Source organism: Falco peregrinus, chromosome 6, assembly GCF_023634155.1.
Source record: "Falco peregrinus isolate bFalPer1 chromosome 6, bFalPer1.pri, whole genome shotgun sequence".
NCBI lineage: Eukaryota > Metazoa > Chordata > Aves > Falconiformes > Falconidae > Falco > Falco peregrinus.
Window position 1 is genome coordinate 64,015,223 of NC_073726.1, and position 17,378 is coordinate 64,032,600.

The following is a 17,378-nucleotide window of genomic DNA, read 5'->3' on the forward strand; positions in this document are numbered from 1 at the left end:
AGAGGTAGAGGAACAGTCAGGAGTTTCTAGCAAAACAGTGGTCTGTCTGCTGCCAGTCTGCTCAGTTATTGGGAAAATTGAGCATGCTGCTTTTTATAGGCATCCTAATCATATTTATTATTACATCAGACTTACCAATGACAAATTGTGCTCACGCAATGGAAGAATTTTTAATCTAGTATCTTGGACTCAGATAATTTCCCAGCTGCATAACTGCAATAATTTCCTATCTTCTCATTCTTGAGATAAGCCGATTAACTTTGATATGTCTTAGTTTCAGGGTGCGATTATCTCCCTTTATTGTACTTGAGAGAGGAGGGGTGACTTACAGTAGAATAACTTTGTTTTCCCCAAGTCAGCTCTTAAAGTCTGCTTCTCTGTGATGGAGAAGGTCTTTCCTGTTGCATTTCCCTTATCTCCTTAACTCAGTACTTCCTCTTCCTCTCTTAGAGACACTCTATTAACAGCAACTCTCATTTTACTCAAAGAAAATACACTCTTCGAGAAATCCCTGAAATAACTCTTTCAAAAAAGCTCATGGAGAAAACATTCTCTTGTTTAAAATACATCTGAAAGTTTACTAAAAGCCCCACAATCTGACCAGCACTATTGGTCAGATCCTGCTTGCATTGTTCATTGGTTTTCCAGGATGCTTAGAGAAGCATAATAGCAAAAAAAGGGTGGTAAGGCCTGATGCTCTGTTCACATATGCAGCGGAGCAAAACAGGAACCTCCGTGCCCTTCAGCAGAACTGATTTACATCCAAGTAAGGGAGAAGACAAGCAAATCCTTGAATTTATGCCATTACAAATTGAAAAGCACTGCCTAGTCCCACAATTTTGTTGAGAGCTTTTGACAGTTAATGATTTTTTTCTTAAACCCCTAGGTCCTAGATTTACTTGATTACATCAAAGGGACTCCCTCTCCTCCTTTATTTTTTCCTTAAGTTTCAGGCAATCATATTCTAGGAGGAAAGCCTGAAACCATGAGATGAGGACACTTTTTGGACTGGAAGGCTGTATATGTTGAAGTGTTTTGACTTCCCATTCTCTTCTAGATCTCACTGTTGTGCAGGGTTTTTCAACCTGTAAACATATGAGATACACATATGCAGATTCCCAAATGTCACATATGACTTAATTCCTCTCAGTCACGATTCATGAATTCCTCCGTAATCAATGTTCATGGGTTGAAAACCACTAGTCTGATGATTTAGTGGTGGTGTGGGTTGTGCGTTTTCCCTGTACAACATCAGAAATACCAAGAAGGAGCTGGTCTATTTAAAAGGAAAACTCTCTAAAAAGCCAGTTCAGTGAAAAGACATGGTTGCATAAACATACAAGCGCAAGAACTTCTTAGCATTACTGATATAGCAACAGAACAAGCCAACATTTTGCTACTTTCTATTACAAAAAAAAAAGAGAAAAAAAAAAAAAGAGTAAACCCAATTCCCAACAAATTGCTGCTCTTGCACAGCTGTGCCCCTTGCAGATAAGCCCCTAAAACCATCCCCATCCCCAGGAAGGTGACAGATAACCTCTGGTTCTCCCGCCTACTGGGGAAGGGAAAGTGGAAGCTATCCCCTACTGAATGTAGTGAGAGCACTTGTGTCCCTGAAAATGCTCTCGTAGAGAACAGCCAGCAGTATAAAAGCAGCCCTCCTATTACCGGTGTGTTGCTATGGGCACTATTTCTAAGACAGCAGCCACAGGAACAGATCCAAAAAATATGCCAAAATATATGAGGGAAGAAAGAAAAATTACAAAGAGCCTGGAACTCATCCCTGCCTATTCTTACTGGCAGCAATAAGACTGCTGACAAGATGGACAGTAAAATATCTTAGTACTGGACATACAGCCTGGTGGTGCTTGCGGTTTTGCACCCCTTGAACTCCGTTTGAAAACCCTGTCTGGAATTATAATTTCTTAGTACTCCAAGATATGATTTCTCAGCTACCTTAAATTTTGTTTTTTCTTCCCTGAAAGTTAGTAAAATCAGGTTCATTTTTCTTCATTTTAATTAATGGAATTTTGATAATGAAATTTGCCTAATAGATCGTAGATAACTGTTTGAAACAATTTTCCACTTGTATGCTGGTACACGGCAAGCCTATCTACAATATATCACACTAACTTTTCTTACAGCAAGTGTGCATTAGCAGGTGACTAATGATAACTGGATTTTGCCACCAGAGAGCTACAAAATGAGTAGCTTCATGCCATCCAGCTGAACTGAAACCAGAAGAGTGAGGGTGAACTGGTCTGTATTACATCCCACCAGCACCCCCTGTATGTTAAAGTCACCCCATCAATTCCAGTTCAAATTAATCAAGAGCAGATCAAGTCTACCTTTCACACTGTTTCCTAAATGAAACTGAAGTACATGTGAAACTGGTATTTAAATGGGTTTTACCTAATAATGAGTCATATGTTGACAGAATAATCACCACGAAGACCAAGGTAAGAGGCATTATATTCTCATTAATAATTCAAATCTCAGTATGGATATTGATGACCATGCACTTAAAAGACAAAATTGGGCAGCAACTGGAGTTAGCCCAGATTTACTGAAAACTTGTTGGACTGCAACAGACACACACTAGAGAGATTTTACTGTAAGGTCCAACCAGAGAAATGGCAGCTTCTCATTATTAAGAGGTATTGGGCCCTCAGAAGGATTACTGAAATTGAGCAAGGTACAAACACACAGCATTATTAATGAAAGGGGAAGAGTGAGAAAAATAACAGAGCAAAATCTGAAAGGAGAATCCCAATACTTCCCCTTCCTCCCAGTCGCAGTCTTCAGGGCACAGAGCAAGTGTTCAGTGGTACCTAATTCCAGCTACTGCTTAGCAGCAAGCAATGCTACAAGCTTTAAAATAAATGTGTGCAATCAGCAAAAGCACAAACAAACAGAAAGGTCATAGGAGCCAAAACCACTCAGAACAAACCAGTTGGGGCTAGTTAACATAATCTGCTCTATTCACATAAGTAAGTTTGTTTCACTGAGGGCATGAACTTTCTTGGAAAAGCTCAAGTAATTAACTGCACAGGCTTACACATTTTCTTTCCCTCAAGTTTATTTTACCCTGAAATTAGAGCTGTTTGCACACAACTGTTTCTACTAATTCACTTTAAAGTTTTGCTTGTTCTTTCTAGAGGGAGATGCTTGAAGAGGTGGTACTGTTGAAACATAGGATTCCCTTCAGTTTCTCCTACCTCCTGTCCACTCTTCTTGTCACTTTGGAGAGATACAAAGAAAAACTTAATCTTACCTCACTGAAAAAGAGCAGGTTTCCAATGAAGGGAAGAGGTGGAGGATGTCTGATCCCTACTTTGCTTAGTCTGGAGAATGCAGACGTGGAGTACCTGGAAAAAATAACGTAGTAAGTTAATTCTGGATCTTGTCGTGATAGGACTTCGCAGAGCAATTAGTTCAGATGACTCTCCTGGATTCAGAGAGAGAGAAGATGCCATCTGTGTTGGCCAAACACAACTGCCAATGTGGTGACATTGCTCAGCAACCCCTCAGGTCACAGAAATAAACGCAATACACTGGTGCTTCAGAGAGGGCAAAAGAACAAAGGGACTCAAACACAGGCCTGAAAATTGAGCAGTGGAAATAGCTGCTCCTTTTCCCACAGAGGGTCTTGTAAGCCAGAGGTGACTCTCCAAAGCTACATAAGGTTACAAATGAGATCAAAACAGGCATTCAGGGTTTGACTACCGCAGCACAGCTGGGAAAGGAACAAGACAGATCTTCAGACTATTATTTTCTTCTTCTTCTATCACCGCTACCTATACAGATCACAGAACAAGTATTCAAACTAGTCTCAGTTGTGCATGAGCCAAGACACTGTCAGTATGTTCAAGTCAAGCCTACTATTTGGGCCAGATATGCTGATTAAGTGATTTTACAGCTGCCAGTCAGCAAATTAAACAAATATAAAAAAATACAGGGAAACAAAACCCAGACTGAAAAGCTTCATGCATCCCTTGTTTTAGATGAAACTGTGGCATGTTGACAGAGACAATACCAGAAAAAAAAAAGTAAAAAGAAAAACCCAACCCCAAAGTCTTTTTTTTTTTTCCTTCTGCCTTCCCCCATAATATAAACAATGGATTTAAGTCAGTGGACATCAGTTAGCGAAACCTGAAAGTGCAGGAGCTAGCAGACAATAATACTGAGTGCTACCATTCTGCACACTATCACCTATCACCAGGAGAACCAGGGCAAAAGATCTTTAAAATTAACAAAGGCCATTTCTATATTAACACCTTAGATCAGAGTAATAGTATAGTTTTGAAGCGCTCCAGCTGCACAGTTTTTTGATCTGGTGTCTGGGGCAGTTTTGGCACATGCAGCCACATTTTTTTGAGAGGAAACTCAACTGCTTATTCCTTCATCTCTTACCAGTAATAAGCAGTCCTTCAGCTTTGAACCCCAAGTGCAGTGAGACTGTTTAGTCCTGGGGACCAAATTAGATCTAGCCCAAAATAAAAACAGTGAACTACATATAGTACAGGGGTCACGATATCAACTGCTTTAGTTTATCAAGTCTGCAAGTCATCTGAATGACGTAAGAGAGACAGCAGAAGCAGTGCCTCAGATCCTCTGATGGGCCAACTCCCCTGTCATGTTAAACCACATGTTAAATCACAACACTCCCTCTTAATCCCACTGTACAGCCCTGTTGACTCTGAAGACTATGCTAACTCATTGCTATGACTTGGACCTCTCCTCCTTCAGGTCCAATAATCAACACACGCCTTGTTTGAAATGCCCTACGTGATGCAGGCAGGAATATTCTGGTTTCACCTAATGGGCAAACAGTACATAATTTGGGGGGTGGGGGGGGTGGGTCAGGGAGGAGGTAGGAAAGAAAAGAAGAGTTCGTGTCAGAAAATGATCCTTTCCTCCAGTAAGAGGGAAAGGAAAGAATGGTATTATAAAATGAAATATGTAAGGTTAAGAGAATTAAATCTCACACAACCACCAAAGCAGAATGGGACTTAAGTACTGAGTTAGTAGCTACTTGTGCCTTTGTTACCCAAGAAGATTTCCTGCAGCACAGTACCTATTCTCTTAATGAGTTTTCTTTTGTGAAGATATTGTACAAAAATCAGAGTCAGAAGATAGACATTTGATAATTTTAAAATAGCAACAATTTATTATTTTTTTTTATGGGGCAGTACAAACCTTCACAAACACAAACTCTCTCAATAGAAGTTGTGTGTCTTTGGTCTATGGAAGGGCACTATTTCAGTACGACAAGGTATTGTGAAATAAAGGCACAGAAATCAACATTTATTACACATTTTATACATATTATTGACTTCTTGGCTACTTAACCACTTTAAAAAATACGAGGTTTTGCTTATTGAAACAGCTAATGCTCTTGGGGGAAAAAATGTTTTAACTTCAAAATGATAGAACAGCATACACAATACATTTTCAGGATATTTTTACTGAATGTTGGAATCTTCCTAACATGTCTTTGTGTCACACCAAAGTCCTCATCTTCAGTATGTAAACAGTAGAAAAGATGAAAATCTCTCTCAGTGGAAACCCATCAATTTTGCGGTATTTTATCCTGAACATGTTCACTGTGAAGTACATGGCAGATCACAAAACAATAGGCTGGGCCACAGTTAATTGCTAATTTCACTGTGGACCAGCCACTCTGTAGACTCTTGGTCATCATGTACCGCAAAGTGAAAAGTGAATGCAAAAGAGCCTTATACTGCACAAAGTAAATGGTGTGATCACCAGATATTTAAAAAGGAAGAAAACTAATGACTACAGTGCACCCAGTTTCACAAGGCAAACAACACACAGACTGAAGGCTATTTATGCTTAGATGAGCAGTTCATCTTTGTCAGCTTCTGAACATCACTGGCAGCCCAACACAGCTGAGGATTTGCTTTCCTTTTTCCCCTCCTAATGTGGTTTTCTCTGTTCCTTTTTGTTCAGTTACATTTGAAGCAGGTTTTCAAAAGGTAAGAAAACCCAATGAGATGGGAAACAAGCACTGTAGTGAAGTTACACACCAAAATATAACAATGAAAGGGCAGGGCCAGCAGGAAAAAAAAGAAAAAGAAATCTCATCAATACCCACATCTAGCTCTACCCTATGATTTCACAATACTTCCAGTATTGTTGAAATACCTGCAGTTTTGCAGAAAAGAAAACAGTACGCAAGTGCTTAAAGACTGACAGTGCTGCATGCACAAAAGAAGATCTAACACTGCACAGGTAACCTTGACTTTGACCATTTCCAATGTAACAGCTTACTTTCTGCAACCTTAAAGATCAAGAACTATTTTTTCCCCCTACTTCTGCAATACTTCAGCTCATTCCCACCCTTTTGGGTGTGGGGGAGAGAAGGAGTAGTGGCTTGGGGGCTTCTTTAAAAAAAAAAAAAGGGGGGGGGGAAAGAAAAATTGTCCTCTAGAACACACAATGAACACCAGCAATACATGAATCTGACAGCTTTGTGGCACAAAGATTTGCCTTTTCAGCCAGAAGCAACCAATAACAGGCTAATTTATGTGATTCGGCTACTGAGCACACCCATGACACACACTCAGCCAGTAACTCGGAGAGCTGCGTATGAAGTGCATTGGGAAAACAGTGGCCAGGTTTTGTTGCTGGGAAGGGGAGGTGGGCTAGAAGCTGAAGAGTGCAAACAGGCAGGGTTGCCTTGCAGGCAACCACAAGACATTCATCTGGAGAAGCTATATGTCTAAATGAAACAGTTCGAAGCTTGACTTATCACTCACTCTGCCACTTAAAACACTTCTGTGTTAATTTATCGCAAAGATTAATCAGGTATCAGGCAACCTCCTGCTGTTGGTGTAGGTGGACACTAAGGCAGAAGACCAGCCAAAGGACTGGAAGTGCTAAGTCAAATGCAAAATTTAGAAATAGAAGAGATACTGAGAGGTGACCAAGATGACCAAAGATATGGAACAACTCCTATACAAAGAATAAGCAAACAGGCTTTAATCTTAATCCTGGAAAAAGAAGCAACTGATGTAGGCTAAGATAAATATAACTAAGATCCTGCGTGGCTTAGAAAATAAAGAATTTTTACCCACTATTAAAAAAAACCCCAAAATGTATATCCACAAATGAATATTCAGATGGCAGGATTAAAAATGAAGCATTTTTTCAAGAAATCAATATACTAACTATGGAACCTTTGCCATAGGATGTTGTCTATTCCAGAAGCTTTAAAAGCTTCAAAAAGTGATTAAGTACACTAATGAAAGAGAAACAAACAAAAAAAAAATCAGCAGGCACTTTTACTTCGTGAATTTAACAAACTAGGAGACACACATGGAAAAAATTAAAGGAGGGAAAATTAATCAAATTTCTTTTTCAAAGCAGAGAACTAGTTTGTAAGCTTCCAATGGCAGAATAAGATATTAGACTGTTACAAAACCTAAAAGATAAAACCTCAGTTTTCTTAAGAGGAAGAGAAGGAGGAGTCTTTGTGCAAAGGGAGGAGCATGAAAAATATAAAACTCTGATGGCAGCAATGTTTACTGGACAATCTAGCACATTCTCACTTAGAGGAGAAACATACCCTAATATTTACAAATGTAGGGCTTCCTGCACAACTATTAATTTAAAATCTTGGCATTATATTTTCAATAAAGTGACAACACATCAAAAGGAACTAGAGGAACAGCACTAATGAAGTAGATCAATAAACAATTCAATAACTCTTTGAAGGTGTTCAGACGGCCTCTCAGAGCTAGATGCTCTCTGTATATATTAAACATGACTGTTAAAAGAAAGTTAACATGCCAAATACATTCCTGTAGGCCAGCATGGCAGATTTAAGGTCTCTGAAATATGAACTTGCCTCTGCAAAACACTATGCAAAAAAATAAGGACAAAGAGTTAAATTCAACAGATAATTAACAGAAGTTGTGATGGATAGATAATTAACCAAAGTTTTGATGGATATATAATCAACAGAACCAGCCATCTGCCCAGCAGGGTCAGTACTGATCAGTACTACAAGAAAAAGTATTATACAATCTACCATTAAAAGCAAACAATTTGTGTGGTAGATAACATTACAGTTTCCAATTCTGCAGCATAGAGTTCAACACACCAATGAAATTACCCCAAATTTCTCTCAACAGAGAAAGTACGTCATTCCTTCTACATCTAAGTAATGCACAACCTAATAATATCTGAAAGCTATAAACTAGGCCACTCAGAGATAAAAAAGTGATGCTATTTAATCTCATTGTTGGGAGCAGGGAGGTGCATTATTTTGGAAGACTGGGTGGGAAAACAAAGTATTTTGCTGAGATAATGGAAATTGGTCCTGCCAAACAAGAGATAATTGAAATTGGTCCTGCCAAACAAGAGATAATCATCATGCATTTTCACTTATTTGCCTCTATTTACATATACCCATACCAGATCCCATTTAACACTGGGATGTATTTTGCTCACAAAGTAGTGATAATATACAAAATAATGGTAACCTCCCCAACATTACAAGGATGGCTCATATAAAAATATACAAGCATTCCTGGGAGCACTGCCTAGAGAGCACAGCCTCACCAAAACATTGATATTGTCCCTGGGCTGGCTATAGAGTTAGACTTTCTGCTCTTAGTCCTGGGAAATATTGCATTACAAATACGGTAGCAGGGTCACTGGAGAGCTGTCATCACATAAGTCTTTCCTCTAGTCTGATGCTCAGAACGTTTAAGATAGAAAATCATTATCTGGTCCCATTCCGGCAGAGGAACATGCAGAACACAGGACTTGCAAGTAGGTGAGTACTGCAGCCAAAGTGGATACCACCCCAGATGGATACAACCACCTCTGGTTATTAGCTCCAGAAAGCGTACTCACTGGTAGAAAAACAAAACAAAACACAAAATTAAATCAGCTGTCCATCCCCAAAAGACAGGTAGGTCCTGAAGCACGCTCTCACAAAGATGGAGAGAGAAAAATGGGGAAAGCAAATCCCTCTTATAACCTGTTCTAACCTTGGTCAAACGTTACCAAATTGCCCTTTACTGTTACCTAGCAGTATCCCTGGTGGAACTGGAGGTTTTTGCTGAAAGGAAATATACGTGGTTGTGTAGAATACCGGGCTCAGAATAAGGAATTATTACTGTTCTTCCAAAAAAAGATACAGAATATCCAGAAGTATAATTCCAGCACATTATAGAGGTAAGCTTCAGAAGAGACTTTAGCCACTTTGGGATAAGGCTACTCAAGTACTCCAAATTCATTTTCAAGCTCAAATAATCTATACTTTTTAAGTATTAATTTTTCAGACTATAATACCAGTTTCAGAGATAATGAGAACTTCCATGTAACACTTGCTCTCCTTAGTCACTTGCATGCACTCCCAGTGTTCTAATTTTGACATAATTGCACAAGAAAAAGACAGACATTACACACACTTGCACCATCTGCCTCCACAAGGGCAGATGTTTTCCAGCTGCAACACCTAACTGACCATAGGATTATTATTTCATTGAAACATTTGCTAATGTACCAGGAATAATGTGCAGGAAAGGCCAAAGTATATGCCCAATATTAAATTTACACCTCATCTATCTGCTAACAATTGTTTTTTAATCCATACTGTTCTGGTCTGTTGACCAATTTTTTTAGTGTCTCTTATCTTCAGACAACCGATAGCCTCAAGGGGCTGGTTGTAATAAGGCTGCAGGCTGTCACAGCATTTAAAGTTTTGGGTGTTGCTTTGATTCCAAAATAAAATTAAAAATTAGTAGTGTATCAAGGCCAGTTAAACAAAAAAGCCCATACAGAAAAGCAACATGTTTCACCATGCTTCAGAGTAGCCCTGGGAGAGACAGATGGTCCGTACAGCAGGCCAATGACAATATTTCATCACCTCTCTGAGAGCGCAGCCCCTTCACACTGGGCGGTGACTTTTCCAAATAAAGAGCAAATGAACCAGAGTCATAAATCCACAGCTTCAGCCCTTCGCTGTTGGCTCAACACCTTTAAACAAAATTACGGAGGTCAATAGCAGCAGTGGCTGTTGCTTCCTTATAGCAGCATATATTCTTGGGAAAGGAGGTGGGACCTCCACCCCGTGTGAGCACAAAGGGTGGTCTCCTCACCAGGAAGAGCATCCACAGCAGATCTGAGGTCTGTTGCATATGCAACACCATATACGTGATGTCTGGAGAAAACCTGGGTCAGAGCTGATAGCTAAGCTCAGCTCTGATGTCTCAACTCACTGCCTTTAACCACAGGCCAAGCCTTACCTTTGCTCCCTAGGACCACTGGTACCATATCTTTCTTAAGGGCCAGTTTCCTCTCCCCTCTTTTTTTTTTTTTTTTCTTTCCACACAGATATTGTGAGGCACACAGAAGAAAATGCTACCACCTCAAGGCCATAAACATTCTTGCTTCAGCCAGGAAGAATGAAGTTTGCATAAAGAGGTATATTGCTAGAAACATAGTAAGATTTTCAGAAACCATAGTAAAATTTCATAATTTTTTTTTTCTCTCTCTCTCCCCAAGTAATTATATACCTTAATTTTGTAATTGGACATTTTAATTGCATAATTAAAAGGACATGAAGCTTCAGCTTAATGAGTCTTCCTAATTGTTATGCAAGTTCATATCCTAGTGATGCAACTACATTTGCAGAAAACACAGCATCTGTTTCTGTATGCATCTCAACTATTTCTACATACAAGGAATAACGGTATGGATGAAGGATGCGGTTTCATGTTTAAATTGAGGGAGGAAAGCCTGCTTGGGAGCCTGATCATTCTGGCTTTTCACTGCCATAGAGGAGGTACTCACCAGGCCACCGGCCCAGTAGTTCACAAGGTCAAGAAGGGGTTGCAATGCTATGTTGGCTGAATTCCTGTGGTGTTATCTAGCATACCCATCAAGTAATGATGCTGTGCAGGCAAAGCCAAGTTGTATTCCCACTAGTGCACATGTACCTCAGCTGTCTTTCATTTTTTAATCCATGCAGTTCTGGTCTACCAGATAATTTGCTTGATGTCTGTTGCTGTCAGGGAGCTGATTTTAGAGTTCAGGTCTTGTACCAACCACATTTCTCAACAGCAACAGTATGTACGGAGCTACTTGGTGCCATTAAGAACCAGCTGGCACAAGGGCTGCGCGGTATCACACCCTGCCAGGGAAAGCCCTGGGAAAAACAAAATTGCTTCAAGGGTCTCAATGCCTCCCAGTGCTTTTGGGCCCGAGACATCTTCCTTGGCTGAGGGTGAGGTGGGGTACACAGTCCTTCCTCCCTTTTTTAAGAGCCTGTCAATGTACATATGGCAGGCACCAAAGCATACACAGCAAGGGTCATTGGAACAAACCTCCGGGCACCTTCCCCACTCGTAGTCTCAAATAAGCAGCTCTGATAGACTGCAGGGACAATTCACCTACCTTTAGACAGCTTGGCATAAATGCAGACAGACCTCATGATCACACTGCACAGGAAATGATTATTTTATTTATTTATTTTTAGGTTAACATCAAGGGGCCGCCATCCATCCAGTGCACTGAATGTGGCAGAGGTCCTGCCGACTAGAAACAGATGTGATCAGAGTGCCAGAGATCATTTTGTAGTGTAGAGAGAGCCTGAATTAATGGTCCATGACCCAACTTTGTTCTAGCATTTCCTAACTTGCGTGTGCTTGACTTTACAACCCCAATAATCTGTCTTTAATGCAATTTTCTGTGCAAATTCTCAGTTTTTTTAAAAGCTCATTAAAAATCAATCGCATTGCATCATTTTGCATCCCCAGGGATCATGAAAAGATCCAAGGACTATGGCAGAGACCTTTGCCAAGTGAGCTAATGGCAGAGCTGACAGAGGAAGCGGGTTGTCTTTCATGCAAGGGAGCTGCAAGACACAGCCTGCCAGAGGGTCTCTGTAATACTTCCTCAGAGAGAAAACCCAAGAGAACTTTAAGAATTCCTAAACCAAAATGGTAGGCTTCTTGCTGGGTGCTGACACCCCAGCAGTAAGCCCTTATCTGCTCCTCTGGCAGCACCACCACATCCCCACTCTCCCCCATCCACAGACCTGCCACCACCCTCAGCCCAAACCACCGCTTCTCACTTGAGCAGACCTGCTCTGCTTCCCTGCCCAGCCTCTGCTTCACCTCCCGCTGTGAGCTCCACAACCAGCCCCTCCCTAACACAACCCCACGCTGGCTTCTATCAGCCACTGACCCGCCTCCACACAGCAACTGATCCCGGTTTCTCCTCCCCTAACCCCATTCCTACCAGACCACTTGCACAAGTCCCTTTCTTATCCCTTCAACACCCACAGTGCACCACCCTTCCCTCCTCCCCAGCAGCGCTGCACGCAGATGGTGGGTGAGTTGAGGGGAAAGGGGCTGATGGAGAGATGAGACAGGCTCCCTGCCTGCAGTTCTTGTGCCTAAGCCCCACTGATGCTATCACCTGGGGCATCCATTACAGAAATGTTTTTCTCAGCCCCTGTAACTGGAGGAAGCTGAACTGCTCTCAGGGACTGGCTGCCTGGTCAACCCTCAGCACAGATAGCAAAGACAGAATCAGAAATAGTAGCTTAAAATTATATATAAGCATAAGAGATTCCAGCCAATGTGTGCTAACTGCAATTTTTCAAAGACTTAAAATTTGCCTAGATTTGCACGAGAAAGGTGAAAAGTACATCCACTGACATAAAACCCACCTCCTCTCACCAAATACTGAATCCCTGTGTCAAAGTTAAGATAAAAATCAACCACCTCTAAAGAGGAATAAAAAAACCCCCACCAACCACACAAAAGCAAACAAAAAAACCACCAGAAAGATCCCAAAAATAAAGCAAACCAACCAACATTTTTCTTTAGCCTTTGCCTCAGAAATTAAAGAGCTCATTTAACTGAAGGTTTTCAGTAATTCCACCTAAGGCAGACACCAGCCCTGGAAATCTTCAAGCCCAGCTGCTCAAAGTTTGATAAAGCAATAAGCAATTGAAAATAGAGTTGTATAATGGGAGCATCACACAACCTTAATTTGTGGTCCTCAGACCCGCCTATAATTAAGTATGCCAGATTAAAAATAAAGGAAGTGCTGGCTCTCAGTCTGAGAGCACACATAAAATCTCAGCTCACAGCTAGTTATTTTATGCATGTTCTAATCCATTATAGTAAAGGGGTGACAATGACAGTGTTGTCTGACCCTTAATTACAGGAAAGATGCTGTAATACTGTACATACCAGACAGCCTATGATAAACTTGAAATTGATACTGGAGACTCTGCCTGGTCCCCATAACTTAAAAACCAGGAGTACTCTGATGCCACAAGGAGAAAGGATGCCTCTTTATTTTTCTTTTCTTGCTCAAATTTTCATTCCTCTCTCTCTCCTGTTCCATCATTCCCAACAACAAATATAAAACAACACAAAATATTAAATTACACATCACACGTTATTTCCACACCATTCAGGTACAAAGGAGGCACAAACACCTCTGGAGGAGTGATCCCATGTCCTGGCAGCTGGCTAAACCAGATACACAAAGCAACATAGATGGATCCACTGGAAGTGAGAACACTTCAGGGAACAAATGACAATCTGCTACATCATGAAATAGCACTGGTCCTGGCTGCACAGCCCCAGAACTAAACAGAGGTGCTACCATACGGGCATCTAAATACTGGGAGTCCAGAGCTTGCTGCGTGATTTAATACCACTAGAATTCAAGTGTAGGGTGTCCAGAGCTCCCATTGTGAAAAGCAGCAACACACTTTGGTCACCAAGGAAAACCATCATTAATTTCTGAAGGGAAGAAGAGACAATCCCCCCAACCTCAAGGCTCCTGCACACATGAACAGCAAGTGCAAGTACAGAACTGGGGTTCAAAGGCTTGTGGAAATACAGAAAATAAACTCAGCCTCCTCTTTTCCTTTGCATCTTATTCATAACTTCTTGAGTACTCATAGACTGACAAGAGTTGAGCCCACAGGAAAGAGGAGTAACTCAGTCCTTTCCACAATGTGAATTCATCTTGTAAGAGACAAAGTAGATAGAGCAAGGAATATGCATAACTTTTATTCCCTACCCCAGCACTAGCAGAATGTTCTTTAGCAGCAATAGGCATGAGACAAGAAGTGCAGTGAAATTATTTCAATCACCTTTCAGTGTGCTTGAGCAGTCAAACACTATCACCAGCCCAAGTAAACTATCCTTGGCCACTAACAAAGGCTGATACCTACTACAAAACAGAAGGTAGTTGAATAGATGCTGAACAAAGCCAAAGGAAAAGCAGAATTTCAAACAGGCTGGATGAAAGCATCACAGGAAGCAAACTTCAAGGAGATTCTCTGAACTCAAAAAACTGCCTAAAAAAAGCGGGCTCAAGTGTTGCTCCCAAGTGCCATCCATATTAAAAGCAAAACAAAAGCAACTGGGGTTTCCTGGAGCTCTGAATCACCCGTCCAGGCCATAAGGAGACTGAGCAACTGACTACACTCAGGAATAGCGACACTGCGTATGCATGAAGCGTCAAACCCAGAGTAGAACAGACTGAGAGGTATTTTCCTTCTTCAATCACTAAAAAACACAGTAACACCACACTTTACTTGTAAAACAGCAGGTTGGGCTGTTCAGACAGAAATATACTTTTTAAGCTGACATGCTCCTCTCTGGGCTGCTGGCTGTTAAAAAAAAAAAAAAAAAAAGTGCTTGTTCCACATTATCTCATCTTCTGACTGCACTTTGAAGTCCATTCTGGCCATTCCTCCATGACACAGATGAATTCCAATCCTTAGGAATAATTCTCTTAACTTCATAAAGAAACCCTTGTTCAAGTCAGATAATTTTCATGTAGAGCCTGACATGGAAATGGCTTTCCTGGAACAGAGTTGATTTGCATTACTCTGTGTCATAGCACACAACAGCTTACTCTGCAGCCTGCTTGTCTGGATCTTCCCTAATCCACACAGCCACAGTCCTCCTCTCCACGAAGCAGTTGTGCACATGACAGGAAGAGGAAATTTTAATGAAGCATCTTTGCTCTTATATCAGTCATGTTCTCTCTCAAACTGTTTATCTGGCAGGCTCCTGGATGCAATTTGTAACCATTGCTCTCTGCTAACAAAAGAAAGTCCATTACTGTCACCTGTTCCCTTGACTCTTGGTTTTTTAACATCTGACATACTGTTGCATGAGTAATGTACCATACAAATCCGTTAAAGGCCCCCTTCACAGCATCTCTTAAAGGACCTGCTATCACACTGCTGTCCCAGCTCACCCTCCCTCCTCCAGTTAAACAGTCTCAAATGCTCCTGGCACATGAAGGCAAAACGCTTCAACGCCTCAACTGCAAATTCACTGAGACAGCAACCATCTTTCCATTACATCACACAGCCTTCATGTGCACAGTGGAGCCCTGGTCTTTGACAGTGGTTCATAACTCCTGCTGAAACAAAAACGATAAATAAATCATCACGGGGTCCCCTAAACTGGAGGAAAGTCTGCGCACTGTCATTTGATTACTTTTTAACTACCACAATGAACTAAAATTCCACAGGGAGGTAACAATAGCAAGTCATTACCATGAACGATTCACCTTCAAAAGAGGCAAGACATGAGCTAAAGCCCAGAGAAGCCAGTTTTCTTCACCCTCTCTGCAAGCGCCTGGGTGCAGGTCAGTGATATTTTCCAGAGGCAGAACAAAGAAACTAGATGCTGATACACAGAGGCTTTAAAAACGATTAAGAAGCTGATAAAAATAAAAGGACTGACAACAGAACTGGGATCGAGAGCAGAAGAGAATAAGAGCAAGGCACAATACAAATTACAGAAATCCCGGTAGCAAGAAAGAAGCCTGTTGAGAGAAAAGAAAGGGCCACTCAGCCAGTCAAAGACTCAGAGAAGTCGTGTACTGGAGAGGGGATGCAGGATCACTACCTTGAGCCACATATAAGGAAAAGAGTCTGAGGTAATGAAACAAGTTCATTAATTATTGCAGTTGGATTTGTGTATTTCTGTCTTAACTAAAACAATGATAGATCTTTTTTAAGGCTTGTTACAGATTTGCATCATTATTTCCAGCTTTACTTTGTCTCCAAGGAGCTAACCATAAGACATGAAGCTGGATGCCTGAAGATAAAATACTTTTACTTATTGCTAGGGAGTCTGAGTTTAGTGCCTGTCCTAAAAGAAATTAGACTGGAAAATCCAATCAAGGCAAAAAAAAGAAATGGATAGAATTCTTTGAATTGGAGGAATCTGGAGAAGAAACTCAGGAAAGCAACAGCACAATCCACTCAAACCACGTAACGTGCAATAGTGCACAAATCTGATATACTATGTGCCAAACATGGCAACCAGGACAAAGGTGACCCTCACTGGCCACTACCAGAGCTCTGAAGATAAGCTTTAATTTTAACATCTCCTGCAAGTGGTAAGTGAAACAGTGGTTGCAATGTAAAGGCCCAGGTAAGGCAATGCATTCCCATACTGGCATACCACACTGCATACCAGCTGCTTTATTTACATATTCTGACACTACATAGGAATAGCTAACTCTTTGTATTGTTTAGAAAACCATTCTTTATTTATGTATACATCCGTATATGTACGTTCATGTGTATGCATAAACACACACACTAAATCTGTTCATTTCCCCACAGAACAAATGAATACCTAACAATTCTGTCTGATTCAGATACTCTTCATTTTCCACAAGGGGTTCTGTACATCATTCATGTTTTTATTCACATGGAACATCCATCTTTTACACTCATTTATCCCTTGAAGCTGCATCTGTAGCAGAGGCACATTGAGATGGTGCTCCGCTATAAAGCCTTCACACTGGCCCCCTTCAGAAAGGGCTGGTTTCCTGCTCCTTGGGAAGCTCCTCAATGGACCAATGCTCAAGGAAAACCCAACATGCGAGGCTGAAGATTTTCTAAGCTATGGTCCCACCTGTTGCCATTAGTTTTGTTCTCTTCTACTGCTTGGGCTGCCCACTGGAGAACCTAGCCCTTCTCAGCCCCTTTTACTTCAAATCCATTCAAAAGGCCAGAACCCAGCCATGACCGCCACATTCGCCTAGGGACCTGCGAGTTGGTGTAGGGGCTGTCTGCTGTGACAACTTCTCTGTCCTCAAGAAAAAATAGAAAAAAGATAACAAACCTTAAGGATTCTTGAAAAGGAAAGAGGAAAACGGAACTTAATGCGAGGAAGGAATCGGGTGGCTGTCTACTTGAAGTGGTTTAGAAGATTGATTGGTTTCACTTTTGCATCCACAGCTATCAGTATATAGAAAAACAATACTTTCGAAAACAGTTTCTTAAACTTACACAATAGAAAAGGTACAATTTGTAACTGAGATAAAAACAAAGCAGA

The 17,378-nt window shown here is 41.0% G+C and overlaps 1 protein-coding gene across 3 annotated transcripts in view; it reads right to left on the reverse strand.

Annotated features, from left to right (window-relative positions):
• The window catches only part of TBXAS1 (thromboxane A synthase 1), a 230,993-nt gene that overhangs the window by 173,384 nt on the left and 40,231 nt on the right, over positions 1 to 17,378 (reverse strand). For 2 of the 3 annotated variants that reach the window (XM_027784040.2, XM_005235576.4), the window contains exon 2: positions 3,275 to 3,368. In XM_027784040.2, coding sequence (XP_027639841.1) covers positions 3,275 to 3,368 — 94 coding nt within the window. Of the gene's footprint in view, positions 1 to 135; positions 291 to 3,274; positions 3,369 to 17,378 lie in introns of those variants that run through there. The other variant, XM_055809336.1, reaches the window with a different exon arrangement.